General features: G+C 45.9%; 1 protein-coding gene across 5 annotated transcripts in view; it reads right to left on the minus strand.

The window, feature by feature from the left end:
* MAP3K13 (mitogen-activated protein kinase kinase kinase 13) overlaps window positions 1–17546 on the minus strand; it is a 75365-nt gene that overhangs the window by 8361 nt on the left and 49458 nt on the right. For all 5 annotated transcript variants that reach the window (XM_074264255.1, XM_074264252.1, XM_074264253.1 and 2 more), the window contains exons 3-6: window positions 8636–9195; window positions 3464–3647; window positions 1531–1722; window positions 769–927 (exon numbers count right to left, since the gene is read on the minus strand). In XM_074264255.1, the coding sequence (XP_074120356.1) occupies window positions 769–927; window positions 1531–1722; window positions 3464–3647; window positions 8636–9128 (1028 nt within the window). In that variant the 5' untranslated portion in view covers window positions 9129–9195. The remainder of the gene's footprint in view (window positions 1–768; window positions 928–1530; window positions 1723–3463; window positions 3648–8635; window positions 9196–17546) is intronic.

Here is a 17546-nt window from a genome sequence, read left to right on the forward strand (position 1 = left end):
GCTCATTTTGTCTCTGGGAGCTGGTGAGCAAGGGACCCTGGCCCTGGAGGGGGGCCGTGAGACCAGATCCCCACTTCCTTTCTCTTGTTCAGGGAGCCTGCATAGGTCAGCTACACAAAGACCAAAGGAAAAGACAAAAACAAAGCATGAGGAGCCCACAACAGAGTTTGAGGGAAAGTGTCCTTTGACCCCAGTCAGGACCCCGGTTCTGCCCCTGCCTCTCTGTTCGTGCCCCCGGGCACGGCCATTCCCAGGTAAATGAAGGTGAGGGGCTTCTCAGCTCTGGGGAAGAATCCATCTGTAAATGCCTCCGCTGTGCCCAGCGCTGCACTGAGTGCTGACATTCAGGGACAAACATGGAACCATCCTGCTCTCGGGGACTGACAATCTACTGAGGATACAGAGCAAGTAAGCTTCCATGTGTCCATAAGGCTCTCAGACTACAAAGACAAGAGTGTCGCTGGGGCTGACCTCTCCGGGGGGTCACAACACGGTCACAAATGGGAATCTTGGTTGTTTGTGTTTAGAGCAGGGGGAGGAGGAGATGTCAGGGAGCAGCAGAAGGAACTGAGCTTGTCCAGGGGCCTCAGGCAGCCTTCCCCATGTCTAGGGGAGTCCATAACCACACTTGTCCCCCCAATGCCTCATTAATAGCCACATGTCCCAGGCTCTCCAGAGCTGGAGCGACCTGCCCTTCTGGAAGGGGAGAAGGTAACGGGCAGGAGGGGTGAGAGAGGCCCAGGAGCAGTGGGGGAGGCAGCCACTCACCAGATGTCCACTTTTTCCGAGACAGGCTCATTTCGGATCACTTCGGGGGCCATCCACGCCACAGTGCCGGCAAAGGACATTTTTGTGCTTTTGTCACTGAGCTCTTTGGAGGTGCCGAAGTCAGAAATTTTGACCGCGTCTGTATGAGTGACTAATACACTAAAAGAGAGAGAGGAGATTTGCAGGCTCAGGATCCGTCCATCGGACAGCACACAGAACCACATACTCTGCTCCACACTTGGACACAATCGCAAAAAGTGAGTCTAGCCTGTGCTGGAGGGCCTTCCTGTGGAGGGGCATGGAACACCGCCAGAACTCGGGGAGGAGTCAGAGAGTCTGTCCAGAGAAAGGACAAAGGAAGGGAGGGGGTTCTCGAAGCTGCCTGGCTACCGTTAGCCTCCCGCAAGAGGGCCTACCTGGGAAGCAAGCGCAGGCTAGGAGAGCACTGATCCACGGGAGAGATCTACACCTCAGCCCTCACTTCCTGCCACCCCTCCCCCACTGGGTCCCTTCTTCCCTCCTGCCACCCCTCCCCCACTGGGTCCCTTCTCCCCTCCTGCCACCCCTCCCCCACTGGGTCCCTTCTCCCCTCCTGCCACCCCTCCCCCACTGGGTCCCTTCTTCCCTCCTGCCACCCCTCCCCCACTGGGTCCCTTCTTCCCTCCTGCCACCCCTCCCCCACTGGGTCCCTTCTCCCCTCCTGCCACCCCTCCCCCACTGGGTCCCTTCTTCCCTCCTGCCATCCCTCCTGACCCCACTCACTTAGGGGATTTAAGGTCCCGATGGATGATCTTATGTAGGTGTAAGTAATTCATGCCGCTGGCAATCCCCGTGGACCAGTCCACCAGCAGGCGGGGAGTGATTTTTCTTCCAGCTCGCAAGACCTCGTAGAGCTGTCCATGAGCACAATATTCCATGATGATGCAATAACATGGGGCCTGGGTACAAACACCCCTTCCAGGAGGAAAGATTAAAAAAAAATGTTAATAGAGGCTCATTTTTACTGGTAGTAACGATGAATCCATTGAGTGCTGCCTAAGTGCCACGCATCGTGCTCTGTGCTGGAGACCCAAGGATGGCCCTGGCCCTCAGAGCCCTTCTGTTCTAAGAATCAATCCATCCGAGGCAGATTAAGCACCTACTCTGTGGCAGCTTGGGCACTGAGTATGCCAAAGGAAAATGGAGGCTGTCTGCCTTTGGCTTCTGTTTTATTTGTTAAAAAAGCAGAGTGCATGTGAAGGTACGTGAGTGTGTGCCTGTGTGTACGAGTACTGTGGGGTATATGTGTATATGTGTGCGTGTGAGCGTGAATATTCTGAGAGGATGAGTGTGTATGTGTGGGTACATGGGTGTATTTGTGAATGGAAATGCGTGCATGTCTGTGTATGCACGTATCTGAGTGTGCCTGTGTGAGGGTGACCGTAAAGGTGGGAGGCTGTTTGTGAGAATATGTGTGGGAGAGAATGTATGTATGTGAGTGATTGTGTGTGTGTGTGTGTGTGTGTGTGTGTGTGTGTGTGTGTGTGTGTGTGAGAGAGAGAGAGAGAGACAGAGAGAGAGAGAGAGAGAGAGAGAGAGAGAGAGAGAGAGAGAGAGAGAGAGAGAGAGAGAGACTGTGTGTACCCACTAGGATCACCCAGTCTAACCTCATTTTACAGAGAGGGAAACTCAGGCAAAGGGAAGGGCCAGGACGCTCCCCTTACCAGTGCAGAGGCAGCAGGACTGACCCCCCGCACTCCTCTCTTATCCCAGCACTTAGGTTTTTAGGCCAGGCCAAGGCCGATGTGGGCACATTGGAGAGTCAGCAGCACCCCACTCCCGCCTCTCTGTGACTGAAGAAGGCCATGAGGGAGCACCACTGTGCCCAGAGCGTGGGGTCTAGACTCAGGAGGACCGGGCCTGTGAGTTCAAAGCTAGCCTCAGACCCTCTGTGCGAGCTCCATGTGCCTCAGTTTGTTCATCTGTTGAATTAGACGGCCAAGCCCTCTGCCAGTGCCAGTGCCACCAATGGGCACCGCTGAGCCTGCCTCTGAACTCGGTTACCTCAGCGTTCCCAGCTTGGAGGAGGAGCCAGGGGTGGGGGTGGGGGGCTGAAGATGTGGTCCCTCTTGAGAATCACACATGACTGCCCTGCTCTCCAGAGCTTGGCCCCCGGGGATGCCAGGTGGCCCTTCTGGATGGGCTGCCCGTTCAAGCCTCCGAGACTATTCCCATGCCAGGGACCTTCAGAGCCATCTGCACTCCCCACACCCCCCACTTTTAAAAGAGAAGGGCAAGGGCTGAAGAGGTCAGAGGTCAGCATGAGGGGCATGGGGACCCTCTAGATGTCGAGAGGTCCTAAGGAGGAAGGGAGGGAGCTGAGGGGAGAGCCCTGGGGGTCCTGACATTCAGGTAGCCCCTTATATTTTAGTTACAGCCTGGACAGCAAGCCGCTGGCATCAGAACCCACTGGATAATGGGAACTAAAGCACAGGGGGGCTGACCATGTCAGGCACTCTGCCCGGGGCTCTACAACGCTCCCCTCATTGGCCACTTGCAGCCCTGGCAGGGCTTTAAAATATGAGAAAGCTGGGGTGCCCCTGCAGCCCATCCGTGGCCTCCACTCACTGACTAATAGCCAGAGCCCTTCTCCTCTGGACGCTGGAATGACCGCCACCTTTTTCTCTCATCTCCCAAGGGGACCAGATCTACTTACTTGAAGGCGATGATGTTGGGGTGTTTCAGCTTCCGCAGGTGCTTGATGTCCGTCTCGTTCTGCTCCCTCACCTTCTTAATGGCCACCTCCTCTGCCCGGAACTTGCCCAAGAAGACGGCACCTTGGGCTCCGCTGCCCAACCACTGCAGCTCCGAGATCTCCTCGAAGGGGACTTCCCACGTATCTGGGCGCACAAGGGAGAGACAGACGTGAAGAGATCTCTGAGGCCCTGTGGGAGCCCTCACTCTACTGCCCTCTGGGTCACGCTCTCCTGGCCGCCCTCTGGGTCATGGCCCTTGGACTCTGGTTTATGGTCAATATAGGATTACAGGACACAGACTAAGCCAGTGGAGTTAGAGCAAGAAGGAACCAGGCTCCTGGGCCAGACACTTCCTTTCGAAAAATGAAATGTCTGTGGACCTCGATTCCCTGAGCCGAGAAGGTGCCGTTTTAGCTGTGAAAGAAAATCGACTCCCCATTCATTGGAGCAGTGAAGGATGAGCAGGGACACGTTGGCATTGCCCAGAGATGCGCCAGCTCCGATGTTGGCACTGCTCAGAGATGCGCCATTCCTGATTTCTCAGCTTGGGAGTTTGAAGGCAGGGACTCAGAAGCCAACTAGTGAGCCTCGCTCTCATTTTACAGAGCCCTCAGAAGTCCTGTCAGTGATTCTCCCAAGCGTCTTGCTCTCTAAGCAACACGCTTTCCCAGAATTCCACTATCTGTTCAGGTTTCCTCTAAGCAACACACTTACACAGGCCATGTTTGATGGTGTTTGGGACACTGATTGGCTTAGACTGGATCCCTTATCCAAAGGGAGCAGGGCTTCTGCAGGTTCAAATAGCTGCAGTGAATCCTTTCAATTTAATTCTCGCCACAATGCCCCAGTTTCTCCTGAATTTGTCCGCTCACGATCGCTTTATTTAAAGATGGTCCCCACCTCCCTGCAGAGTTATATGGGAACTGAAAAGTGAGAATAATCATGGAATATTTGGCGATTCCAGGATAAAACACAACCTCCTTCGCCTGGCAAACAGGGCCTTCCACAATGGACTCCAGGCCACCTCTCCTGCCTCATCTCCCAGTGTTCTCCTTCATAGTCTGTCCCAGCCAAGCTGGCTTCTAAGCTGTTTTCAGATCTCAGCACGTCCTTTCCTAGATCAGTGGTGGTGAAGTAAACTAGAAAAGGGGGCCACTAAGCTGCACCTACAGATCCCTGCGGCAACGCCCCAAGTTTTAACATGCAACACTATTCCTATTTTGTTGGATTGCTGTTTAAACATTTCCCAATTACATTTTAATTCGGTTTGGGTGGCGTTCGGGAGGGGACGCCTCATGTTGGCTGCCTCAGACTTAGACCAACCTTCCCATGCCTGAACGCACTCCCAAATACCATCACCTCCTCAGCCCAGAACTCCTTTTTCCTTTAAGGCTCAGTTCAGGGATCACCTCCTCTGAGAAGCCTTCCCCAGTTTCCCCCAGATGAGAGCTTTTCTTTCTCCTCAAATGTGACACATGCATGTTATCTAGCCGTCTCCTTTGACCCCATCACTCCCTGTGTTTTATAGTATTTAACTGTGTCCATATCACCCCCCCCCAGTAGACTTCAAGTTCCATGTGAGCAGGGATTGCTTCATTTCTGTCTCTGTGATGTGGGTTGAGGTCCCTTTAAGATGCCTTTCTGATTCCCAGCCCCACCATGGCTGAAGAAGCTAGGATCTTTGATTCACAAATCCTGGTCAAAAAGCACCCTTTTGAATTCCAATGATATCCCATCTTTCCCAGCCCCCACTGGATCTGAGCTAACTTGGGCTTTCCCAGAATCCCACTCTGTTCAGGTTTCCCCACCCCCCACAAACAGTTTCTTCCTTATCTAAAAACCCATTGAATTCTATTCAATGCTAACCCTGGCTGAAACCCACCAGGAGCCTGGGACGCGACCCACCTTCAAGATCACCAAGAGCCCCCATTATAAAAAGGGGCAACCCTGGAGCCCATTCTTTGCAGGAGCCTTAAACATGGTGTCCTTACGCTGGCCATGTAAGAGTTCCTGTCCACCCGGCGATCACCTCTGGCCCTGGCATCTTTCTACCTTTACCCTTACTTCCAAACCCCTACAATAAACCTTTTTTTTTTTTTTTTTTAATCAATCTAGGTTTTCAGGCCTGTAAATTCCTTTACGGGGGACTCTGCGCCGTCACTAGACTGCATTTAACTGTATCCTTGCGCTGAACCAGAAGGGGTTCCCCTTTTCCTAACTCTCATCATCTGTAGCCCCAGAGTTTAACCCAAAGCAGGCCATTAATAACTTCAGTTTATTTCTTCATCTGGCCAAAGGAAATGAGCAGTTGTTAAACAAAGAAACTCAATCACCTGAACAGCCTAATTGTCAGAGAATTAATCACCAGCCCTAATTGTCAGAGACAACACTAAATCAGAGCAGCAAAAATGGCACAAATAGGAACAAGCCAGTGTGGCAGGAGCTGTGGAAGAGACGGGTCCATTCATTCCTGCTGGAGGACTGGTTCAACTAATCTGGAAAACTCTGAGACGATAACTAAGAGGTACCCAACTACTTGGGCCCCTTGTTAAAGGAAGTCAGTGTCAGATAGAGATAGACCATAGTGTGAGTGCATATACACATGTGTGTTTATGTACATATACCTATACCTACATATGTATGTAATGCACAATACAGGTATGTGTGTGTACATTTATGTACATATAACATATAAATGTGTATCTATTAGATGGCAGCCCTATTTGTCCCAGTCAACACCTGAAAATAAATTATGTCCAATGATTCAGGAAGGAGCCGTTCCTGCACTACAAGGAACAATGAACATAAATAATTCAGAGCCACATGGGAAGACTAGCATCCAGCGATGTCAAGTGGAGAAAGCAGAGCCAAAAGGACAACGTACAAAACTGTGAGAAAGTAAAGGAAAATGGGCCTAAAAGACATTAATCAGATTGAGACCAAACAATTTTAGACCAAGTCCTTTCTGTTAATAAACCGTAAAGGACAGAAATGGCAAGTGACAGGCACGTCAGGCAAAATCACTCAAGGAAGCACTTTTGCTGACTTTTTTTTAAAGGGAAGATACTATGTTTTTTTGGGGGGAAAGAGAATGAGTCAAAACATTTCAATTTTTAAAATCTTATTGAATTGAACCTCATCTAATGGCCTCATTTTATTCAGGAGGAGACCCAGTGAGAGGCCACGGAGGCTGTATAATAACATCCATTTTATATTTTATATAATAACTATCTAAAATTTCAATGTGGGTTAGCATTAATTGTTAATAACTTCTTCCCCTTCCTCTCATGGACTGGACAGAAAAAAGCTAATGTTTCCTCTATACACTGGGCCTTCAAATATTAGAAAATACTCTTGTGTACTCCAGAGGTGCCAAATATGTGCTGGGGTTGGGGGAATGTGGCCCCCAACACTCCCAAGTGTGGTCCAAAGCAGATTAAAATGCAACTGGGAAATATCTAACAAAAGGAACAAAAATACAATAAAGCATTGATAATAATACTAAGACAACATGTGTCCCAGAGATCCTTGTGCACACTTTGTGGCCTCCGTTCCTATTTGATCTGGATACCACTGGCATAGCCCATGCTCCAGGTCAAAGTTCCCCATCTCCTTCAGGTGATTGTCATAAAGCACAGCCTCATTGCTCACAACTTGTGCGACCTTGGGCCCAGCATATAACCCTTGGCCCTGATTTCCTCATTTGAAGAAGGAGGTGGTACTAGCTGATTTCAGGGATCCTCTGAACTTCAATCCATGATCCACAAGATCCCTCTATGGGATCTTTCCCTGTGTCTGCCCTTCTTGGGTTGTAAGTCCTATAGAAGGTCATGTGCAATTTACACTTATGTTTTTCATAAGCACCGATTCACAACTCCGTTAACAAAGAACGTGCTTCTCTTTGATCAGCAACTCCAGAAAGTGCCATTTTTGTCTTTTATTACCTTGGCTAATCTGAGATGTATGAGGTGAAACCTCAGGGTAGTTCTGATAGTCGTTTTTCTTATTATAAGTGATCTGGAACAATCTTTCACGTGACTGTTCATAGTTTTCATTTCTTTATTTCAAAACTGCTTGTTTTTATCCATTAATCACTTACCTACTGGATTCGTATGAAGTGTAGTTTTCAGTTTCACTGACTTTTGTGTTGTTCTTGTACTTTAATCTCTCTTTTTCTTGAGGATTTCTAAACTTACATTAGGAACTTTTTAGAGCTAGGGGGCTAGGGATGGTATCTGCAATGTCTTTGATTTGGGGAATTTTTTAAACTTTTAAAAAATATTTTTATTTTTCTCCAGTTACATTTAACATGGTTTTTTGAGTTCCAAATTCTCTCCCTCTTTTATTTCCTCTCCCTTCCCTGAGATTGTAAATAATTAGATATTTATTTTTACATATAGTCATACAAAAGATTTCCATACTAGCCAAGTCACAAAAGAAAACATAAACCAAACCCCCCCCCCCCCGACTTGGGGAATTTGGATATGAGAGATCTCTCTTCTCAGATCACGCTCCTCTATAACTTAGCACTCTCAGATCTGCCTTGAACATTGAGAGATTATGGCATTTTCCCAGAGACATCCCATCAGGATGGGACAAAGAAATAAAAAACTATTCAATTATGGAAGACAAATGGAGAGGGACTTTGTTGAATGATCTCAGCCTTTAAATAAATTGTCCTGTTCTTTTGTGGGTGGGACAACAAAGTAGCCCGAGAGAGGGGAATGTCAAGCCAAGAGAAGATGTGCTAGCCCCCCACCCTCTAATGAGGGGCCACTGGGGTTGAACCGGAGAAGTTGAAAGGACCATCAAAAGGACTTGTGAGCTTTGGGGGCTTCTCTGCGGTGGGGAAAGAAGTAGGTGAGGAGTGAGAGGATCCTCTAGAAGTTAGCGAGAGTAGCAGCAGCACTTTGGATTCCGTGTTCTGCCCTTTAGCAGCTATTTAATCTCTCTGGGCTTATTTCCCTCATTTGTAAAGCTGGACTCCAGCTCTAGAGCCCAAAGGCCTCAGAGGCACAGCCCAGCTCTAGAACTAGAACATCTCTCTCTAGGCCTCAGTTTCCCTGTCTGTAAAACGAGAAGGTTGGCCATTCCCCCTGGATTCCCCGGGCTCCCCACAATCCAGCACATACCTTGCTGTTGGAGCTTGTAGTCTGTGGAGTAGGCTTTGCCTATGATGTTCCACACTGGCCTCAGGCAGCCAAAAAGTCCTTCGAGGAAGCCGCCACTCCCGCTCCCTGATCTGCTGAACTGGATCTTGATGTCCTCGGTGCCGCTGGTGTTCTCCCCATCGCCCGCGTGACCATTGCCCTGAGAAGTGGCCATCTCAGATTCCTCTTGTTCCCTGAGCTGCAGGACACTGTTCTCAAAGTGGTCCCTTGAGTCCTCGCTGACACTGGTGAGGGCAGTTGTGGCGATGGGGCTGGTCAGGCCCTCTGTTAGCTCGGCTCGCAGAACCCCCTTCTCTCCCACGTCCTCAAAGAGCTTGGGAGAAGGGTGGTTCCTGGGGGACATGCGTTCCTCATGGAGCCCGCCAAAAGCTCTGTTCTCACTCAGGGTCAGAGTGGGAGAGGAAGCCCAGCTCAGTTGCTCCTGAGGGCTGCTCATTGTGCCATGGGTGTGCATAAGAACTGGGGAGGATGTCTGGAGAATGGCTTAAGGACAGTCCCGTAGCAAGAAAGGGCTTCAGGATCTAGGGAGAACAATAAACGAGGAATGTATGAGTTCATAGGCCTGGAAGAGGAATCCCTGGGGGGAGGAAACTGGATCCCAGAGAACTGTGGTATGTGTGGGTTCCTGACTCTACATCTACTTCACTCTGCGTTACTGAATTGGGGGACCACCATCCAGGAGGCAATGGCAAGGATTCAGATCAGACTGGAAAGTGGCAGAAGGGGAGGAGGCCTTGTTCAGGTTTCCCAATGCCGAGCCAGAGGAGAAGCTGAAAGACACTCTACCCAAAATTGCTTCCCTCATGGTCAAGCAAGAACAGAATCTCATCTGAGCCCTTTTAGACAGGATGAAGAAAAAAGGTGACCCTCAGCACTGCATTTATTGGAGGGGGTGAGAAAAAACCTAATTTCTGCTTATTTGTATCCATACCCCAAAGTCCTTGATAGAGAGTGAAGAGGGAAACTGGAGAAAGTTGGGGAAACTTCAGCACCCTGGCTAGCTCCTATTGCTTGGGAACAGTAAGAGAACCATCTTGTTTAATCTATATTGGACAGGAAGCCTGAAACAACAAACTGGACGAGCAGTCCTCTAGACTCATCTGGAAGAAGACCACGAAGCAGCCCCTTCCACATCTGGGAGCTTTTTCCTTCATCAAGCCTAAATGTGCCTCTTTGAAGTTTCCCCTACCAGTCTCTGTTCTCTGTTCTGTCCTAAACACATGGAAAAACCCTTCTAGTTCTGGAAGATGACTATCCTGCCCTCCCTTGAACTTTTATTCTCCAGGCCAAGGATTCCCATTTGTTCAATTGAACACAGCTCTAAAAGCCCTTCCCACCATGGCTGCCCTCTTTCTCCATCCTACTAATGTCCTTCCTAAACTGTGGAGTCTCATTTCTGAGCAGTAGCCAAGAGTGGAACCAATAATATTCTCGTTCCAGACTCTAGGCCTCTTTTACTGCATCTCAGGTCAATAGGACCTTTGTGGTTGTTCCTGTATCAGGGCTGTGCACACACAGGGCTTGCAGTCTTTATGTCTTCAACCTTCCAAGCTCTTTTCTCTCTAGCTAGATTGGTACAAGAATCTTCAAGCTCATGCATTGGACTTGGGATCAAAAAAGGCAGATCCAAATCAGGCTCTGACACTTAATACCTGCATGATCATGGAGGCAAAGGGGAGAGACGTGCATTTAGGCTTCTTTGGCCTCAGTCTCCTTATCTGTAAAATGAGAGGGGATGGATCAGATCAGCTCAAGTTAGCCTTCTGTCTCTAAGGCTTATAATCCTAAATCCCTTTGCTCTCAGGTCCCTGCTTCTTTATTTGTAAAATGAGGCAAATTAAATGTGAAGTATTTGTTCTTGCTCAGCAAAGTTCTCACCACTGGAGGCCATACATGGACTTCATTATGCACTTATTCAGAAAAGCAAGCTTGATAAAACAGATTTTTAGCATCCCAATTATCTCTCTCCTCCTATTATTCTCTGTAGAAAGACTCGTTTTATTTGGTTTTGGGCAGGCCCAGACCTGCCAAAGTCAGAAGAGACAAATTCAAATCCCACTTGTCACTCATATTGCCTGTGATATGGCCCAGTAAGGGAACCTTTCTGAGCCTTGGTTTCCTCACTTGTAAAATTCATAATTTGAACTCGATGGCCCCTGAAGTTGCTTCATCTTGAGAAATCTAAGAGCCACTCCAGAGAAGAATCAGGAATGTAGACAGAATCATCCGATTTTAAAGAGATTTTTAATAATTTCACAATCATTTCTCCTATTTGTGCTAAAACACTTAAAATATATATAAATGGTTATAAGGAGATATCATAATAAATAAATATTTTCATCCTACTGTCTCTAGTATGTGCAAAAGTTATGTGTCATTTGGTGCCATTTGGTCCTTTAAAATATTCTTGACTTCTGCTCCTTCTAGAGCAGAACAAAGAGGGAGAAAGAAGGGGAACAACAGCTGTTTGCTCCCCAGGTCACATGGGCATGCTGCCAGCCACCTTGACTCTGCTCCAAAATCATAGAGAGGAAGAAAAATTAATACGCTATCACAAGATGTCCTATAATTCCCATATTTTCATTTGAATTCAGGACATCTTATGATAGGTATTTCCTCCCTCAATTAATATATACTGATGGAAAAAGGTTGTGATTACAAGGATACAGTGGAAATACGAGTGGAATTGGCCAATTTTGATCTTTGACCCCAAATAGAATTTCTCATCTAACTATGGTCAAATTTAAAGCTGAAACCTGGCTTTATTCTTCACATCCTTTTCTATGCTTCTCTGCCATGCTAATTTTTCTCTCTGGGCACTATCTTGCCTGTTCCTGAATAAAGTTCTGGATATTCTGGTCCAAAAACCAAGATTACTCAAATGGCTCTGAGATCTCATCTATTTGTCTTTCCAGCGACATGTGAATTTCACACAGATAATTAGAATATCTACCATAAAACAGATATTCTGGTAAGCTCTTTCATATTCAAGTGTCATTTTTAGTCAATATCTTAAAACTAAATTACTTATTTGTGGCCATAAGACCAGAGGGTCAGCTCAGGGATAGACTTTTCCACCCAGACAACATTTTAGTTTTGTTTAGGAAAAAAAAAAAGAATGAACATGTTTTTCCCCCAAATAGAATAAAAAGAAAAACCATAAAAATATCAAATATTATCTACTTACTTCCAAAACAAATATACCTAATTCTAAGAAACTCGCAAATAGGTCATACTCAGAGGAAAGAGCCTGAGTCAGGACCCAGAGTTGAATCTTGACTGCTCTTTTTCACCTGTGTGACCCTGAATAGCTCTCTTAATTTCTCCTTGGCTTTTAGTTGCCTCATCTGTACAGGGAAGTCCATAATGATATCTTAGGGAAGAATATATTTTGATTTCTCCAGTTCTATAGAACAGTGAGCTATGTGCAACGTTGAAACTACTAAATAAGGCAGAGAAGGCTGAGTTAGACACAATTCTTGCCCGCTGGTGTTAAGAGCTGCAAGGGAATCAGAGATTTTCAGGGACCCAGAGACAAAGATTGGGGCAGTTTAGAGGCATTCTGGGATAAGGAACAACCTAAATCATTGTGATCTAAAGAAGGACAAAGACCCAGAAAATAGGCCCAGGAGGGCAAGAAGATAGAGCTGGCCAGCAGTTAACAAGCTGCCCTGGACATGGGAAATTGGATGCTACAATAAGAAGCTTAGCAGACAAGCTGATTGCTGAGTTATCCCGGAGGGAGACCCAGCTGGTTAGGAAGGCAAAATGATTACTGAATTATTCAAGGAGACCTAGCAGTATAAGAAGCCTACGGTTTCAGCAGCGCTTTTATTATAACAAAGAATTAGAAACTAAGAAGGTGTCTGTCAACTGAGGAATGGCTGAACAAACCGTAGCACACACACGTGCACACACACGTACACACACATATAGTGGAATATCATTATGTGATGAGAATTGAAAAATATAGTATTCAGATAAACCTAGAAAGACTAATTAAACTGATGAAGATTAAAGTGAGCAGAATCAGAAGAGTTAGTACAATGTTAGAGAAATGATTTTATAAAAAATACCACAACCTTAAAAGACTTTGAAATCCTGATCAAAGCAATGAGCAATCATTTGGCTCCAGGACAATGCCTGTTACTTAGCTGCCATGAGGCAGTGACATGGGGAATGAGATGCTTGAACAATGTTTGAATTTCTTTTGCTCATCTAGATTTATTCTTGATAAAGGAGATTGTTCTTTTTTTAAGTTGGTGAGGAAGAGATAGGCAAGGAAGGTGGGAATCATGCAAGCTGAAAAAAATGCCAGCAGAATTTTTTAAAAGTACAAAAGAAGATTCTTAAAAATTATTAAAGAGATACAGACAAGCAAGACAATTTTGAAACTAACATGATGAATTTAATAATGCATGTTAAATGTATTAGAAATCTGTGATTTCACATATAATTCTTTTTATGGAAGTATTATTGTTTGATGATGTTTTTCAAGTATAAAATTTTTAAAAAGTGTATTTTAAATTTGAAAAAAGATTATTGGGAAATCTGATTGCTGATGGATGAGTTATTCATGAGGGAGACCCAGCATGTTAAGGAGCTTAGTGGGCAAGCTGATTGCCAATCTACCCATGAGGGAGACCCTGCCGATTAAGACCGCTGCAATCTTGGGTAGGTTTTGCACTCCCCCTCCCTTTTCTCGGAGGAAGGCTCTGGGGTAGCTTTGACAGGCAATAAGCTGGTCTCTTTGGAAATCTATAATATAATTGGAACTCTTTGGTCTAAGAGAGCAGATTCACCCTCCAGTCTGACAAGGGAACAATGCTGAAAGGTCTTTTGCAGACAAGATTTCTAAGCAAGGTAGGCAGGTGGCCTTATCCTTGCTCAGCCATGCTTGCTTTTAGGGACAATAAACACAGCCAGGAAAGGCTGCTCTTCACACTGCTCAAAATTCGGAGACAAGTCTTGGACCATGAAGTCAGGGACCATGTTTTCTCTAAACTTTGCAATGCCTGAATGACACTGCATCTCTTTTTCCTGCTTTTAAATGAATAGTATTTTTGCCTAAAGGTCTGCACGGTCATGGGGGACGGGACACACATGGATCAGTGATGAGAAAGGGGAGCCAGAGAGCAAGGGTTGCTGGAAGAAAATCACCTTAGGTGGGAATAGGATGGAAAGAATGGAGAGTTCTAGAATTCTCCCTTGCCTCATCTGAGAAACTGGCAAACCAGATGCCCACGTAAGGGAGCCATGAGAAATGCCAAGGTGGTAGAGAAAGGAAGGAGGCCATCAAATAGTAGGAACTAGCCTAGACAGGAGGAGGGAGAACTCAAACTCAGAGCTACAAATGGAACTTATATGGACATTTAATCCAGGGGGTCTTTATCTTCTTATAATCCTCTTAATAAAGTTTTCCCCTCGAAATCCACATATTGGGCTTTAGAGTAGATAACATTCAACTAACTAATTAATTAAATGTGAATTAATGTATAATAATTATTAATTATTTTATTATCTATTATATATAATTATAATAATTATTAGGGAGAATGTTTCCCCAGTTTTCCTGGGTGGGGACTACAAGTCAGTAAAGGGACAAGTTCCTAGAGATTGTGTGGGACGGATCTGGTGGAAGAACCCCTTCCCAATTCAATTAACTAATCAGAGACATCATCTGGTACAAAGAGAAAGCATTTATTTAATTCCTGCAGGGAGCGGCCCAGACACACACCTGGGAGCTATCCCATGCTCCCACCATGTGCTTCTGGAACTGACCTGCTTCCGGCTTGTCCAGGGTTTAAAAGCAAGACTCAAGCCTTCTCACTGGATAGACTAACAGGATGTAACCATCCTTGACCAATGATCACCAATGCTGGCTGCCTCCCACAGATCATGCCACTTCCTGCAACTTCCTGCATCTTCAGGTTCAAAGTTCATTCCTCCATAGAACAAATGACTTCCTAAGGTTCTAAAGTTCTGGGAACAGGGATCAGGTGACAATACTGAGAAATACTTCATCCAATCAGTCCCATTCAAGATTGTCCCCAGACTCTTAGGATCCGGAGAATCTCTGATAATGGGGTTCCATTTTTATTCCTCTGGCACCTAGCACAGAGTTCTATACACAGAATTCACTAGATCAATGTTTATTTGAATTACATTAAACTGAATTGAGCTGAGAGGATCATTCAGATTTCTGGGCTGAGATTTACAGGAAAGGGAAACCACAAAGAACAATACTTCCTGGAGGAGGCTGGCTGAACTGGAGGGGACTCAGGACTGTTTTAGCAAAGGGGTGGGGTTGGGAAGAAGGCCCAATTCAATTTAGTTGCTACCAGGTAGCAATTCCACAACAGATAGGATAGGAATAAGCCATTCTCAAAAGAATAAAAAACCTATTAATAAACATTTGAAAAAAAAATTGAAAAAAATCACTATAAATAGGAAGAAAGTAAATCAAAACAACCTTGAATTTTCACCTCATCTCCAGCAAACTAGCAAAAAATGACAAGACAGACGCCAAGATTGGAAGAGTTGTGGGAAGATAGACATACTTGTGCATAGTTGGTGGAACTGTGAATCTGAGAACTAATTTGGGAAGCAATTTGGAAGCAAGCAAATAAAGTAACTCTGGGGTCGCTATATGCTCTTTGATCCCAAAATTCCATTACTAGAGGAAGTCATTGATAAGACTGAAGTCTCCACATATAGCAAGATAGTACAAGAGCACTTTCTCTCTTAACAAAGAACTGAAAACAAAGTCCATCAATGGCTAAACAAACAATATTCCTGTGCTTTAAGAAATGATGAATACAATGAGTACAGAGAACACCAGACAGATCAACATAGACAAATGCAGAGTGCAGTAAATTGAGCCAAGATATACAATGTGTAGATATATAACATAATCTACACAACAATGTAAATGAAAACACATAAGCCGGGACAAACTCAGCCAGAGACATTCATTCCATCTCACACCATCGTGGTGGCTGGCCTATGCTCCTGCATTTCCCCCACTGAAACCAAGTCCCATCTGAAGGCCTTCAGAAAGCTGGCCGAGCCCCGGACAAGGAGATGTTGGGACTTTATCTCTGGCTATTCTCGTGGTGATTGCTCTGCTGAAACAAAGACTGGTCCAAGACCTTCAGAAAGCTGAACCAGAACATTACAGAAAGTAATGAGCAAAAAGGAGAAAACACTTTATAAGTGAAATGTGGCTACTAAGATAAAGAGGGATAAATAGATTGCCTAAGTACGTTGCAGGCCATATGGCCTAAATCACTCTCCATCTTTTCTTCTCTCCCAGAGGGCAAAACTAGAGACATTTTGACTGCATCTAAACAGCTGGTACTGGGCTGGATAACTTCCACAGGGCAGGATGAACAAGTTCCCAAAGGACGTAGCAGGCCCATCTGGGTGTATGCTACTATCTGGCACAAGTCATCTGTTCTGAACCATCAGGACCTTCTGGAACCCAAAGGTTGCTTGTCCTGAGCTTTGAATAGCTTTTTTTAAATGCCTGGAGCCAAACCTGAGAAAAAGCTCTTTCTCACGACCACCGCCATTTGTTTGTGGACTTCTCCCATCCCCAAATCCTACAGCTCTACTAAAACATTTAAGGAACCTACGTTTTAGGAACTGGACTACAGACACTGAACAAATGGTGCTTTGCCCCAGCTTGGCAAACCTACTCCCTTCAGCAATTGCCACAGAATCCCAGGGTTGGAAGGAACTTCAAAGGTCAGCTGGTCCAAAATCAGCCAGGAAAGGCATCTCTTTTACAGCACACTTGGCCTTTGAGTCTGTTTGCCTACTTCCAGGGAGGGAGGACTCTACTTCTGGGGCAGCTCATTCTACTTGGAGATACTTCTAAATGCTCAAACTTCTCTTACAAATCAAACCCAAGTCTGCCTCTCTGATTCCTCTGTCCTGGTTTCTCCTTCTCTCCTCTAGGGCAAAACAGAACACATGCTGGCCTCCTTCGTTCTGTCTCAGGCTTTACAGCTGATGGTCAACAACTCTTCACCATCCTCAGGGCTTCCATCCCACCCAGGCTCCTTTTTTTTCCACTGTCTTTCCCAAAATGCAATGCCCAGAAGTGGACACAATGTTCTGGCTCTGGTCTGGCAAGGGCACTAGGAGTGATCTCTCTCTTCTCCCACTGTGAGAGCTTCTGATCCCAGAACACTGATCCAAACGTCTCCCTTTCTCCTCAGCACTCACTTCTGTTCTCATGTCTTTTCTTCTCCTCAGGACCTGCTCCAGCTACCTCCTCCCCTTCTTTCCCTATGCACCTGAGCCTCTTCCTTCATGAAGCTTTCCCTAATTTCTCCCAGTCACTAATGAGCTTTCTATCCTTGCAATATTATCAGCACTTTGGACATCTCCAGCACACTTGATGAATGTGATTTTTTTATATCCCGGAGGCAAACTCATGTCCATTCTTCTCTGGGGCTGGCCAGTGAGGAAGAGCCCAGTAACTCCTAACATAACCAGTCTATTTACACTGACCCTAAATATGCCTCTTTGTGACTTCCATCCTGAGCTCCTGGGACTAAAGAGCATCTGTATAACCTGAGTGGTGTGGCATAGTGCATAGAAGTTGATCTTAGAGCAAGGAAAACCTCGGTTCAAATCCCACCTAAGACATTCAGCTACTGTGAGATCATGGACAAGTCACTTCACCTGTGTGCCTCAGTTTCCTTAACTATGACTTTGGAGGATTGGATGAGGCCCCTTCCAAATATAGCGCTGTGCTCCTTTACTCTTTTAAATTTTTCCATGTAAAAGTCTTTCAAGTGCAATATATGAAAACAATGGCACGAGCCCTCTCTTCTCCGAGCTAAATATGTCCAGTTCTTCC

Source organism: Sminthopsis crassicaudata, chromosome 4 (assembly GCF_048593235.1).
Source record: "Sminthopsis crassicaudata isolate SCR6 chromosome 4, ASM4859323v1, whole genome shotgun sequence".
NCBI lineage: Eukaryota > Metazoa > Chordata > Mammalia > Dasyuromorphia > Dasyuridae > Sminthopsis > Sminthopsis crassicaudata.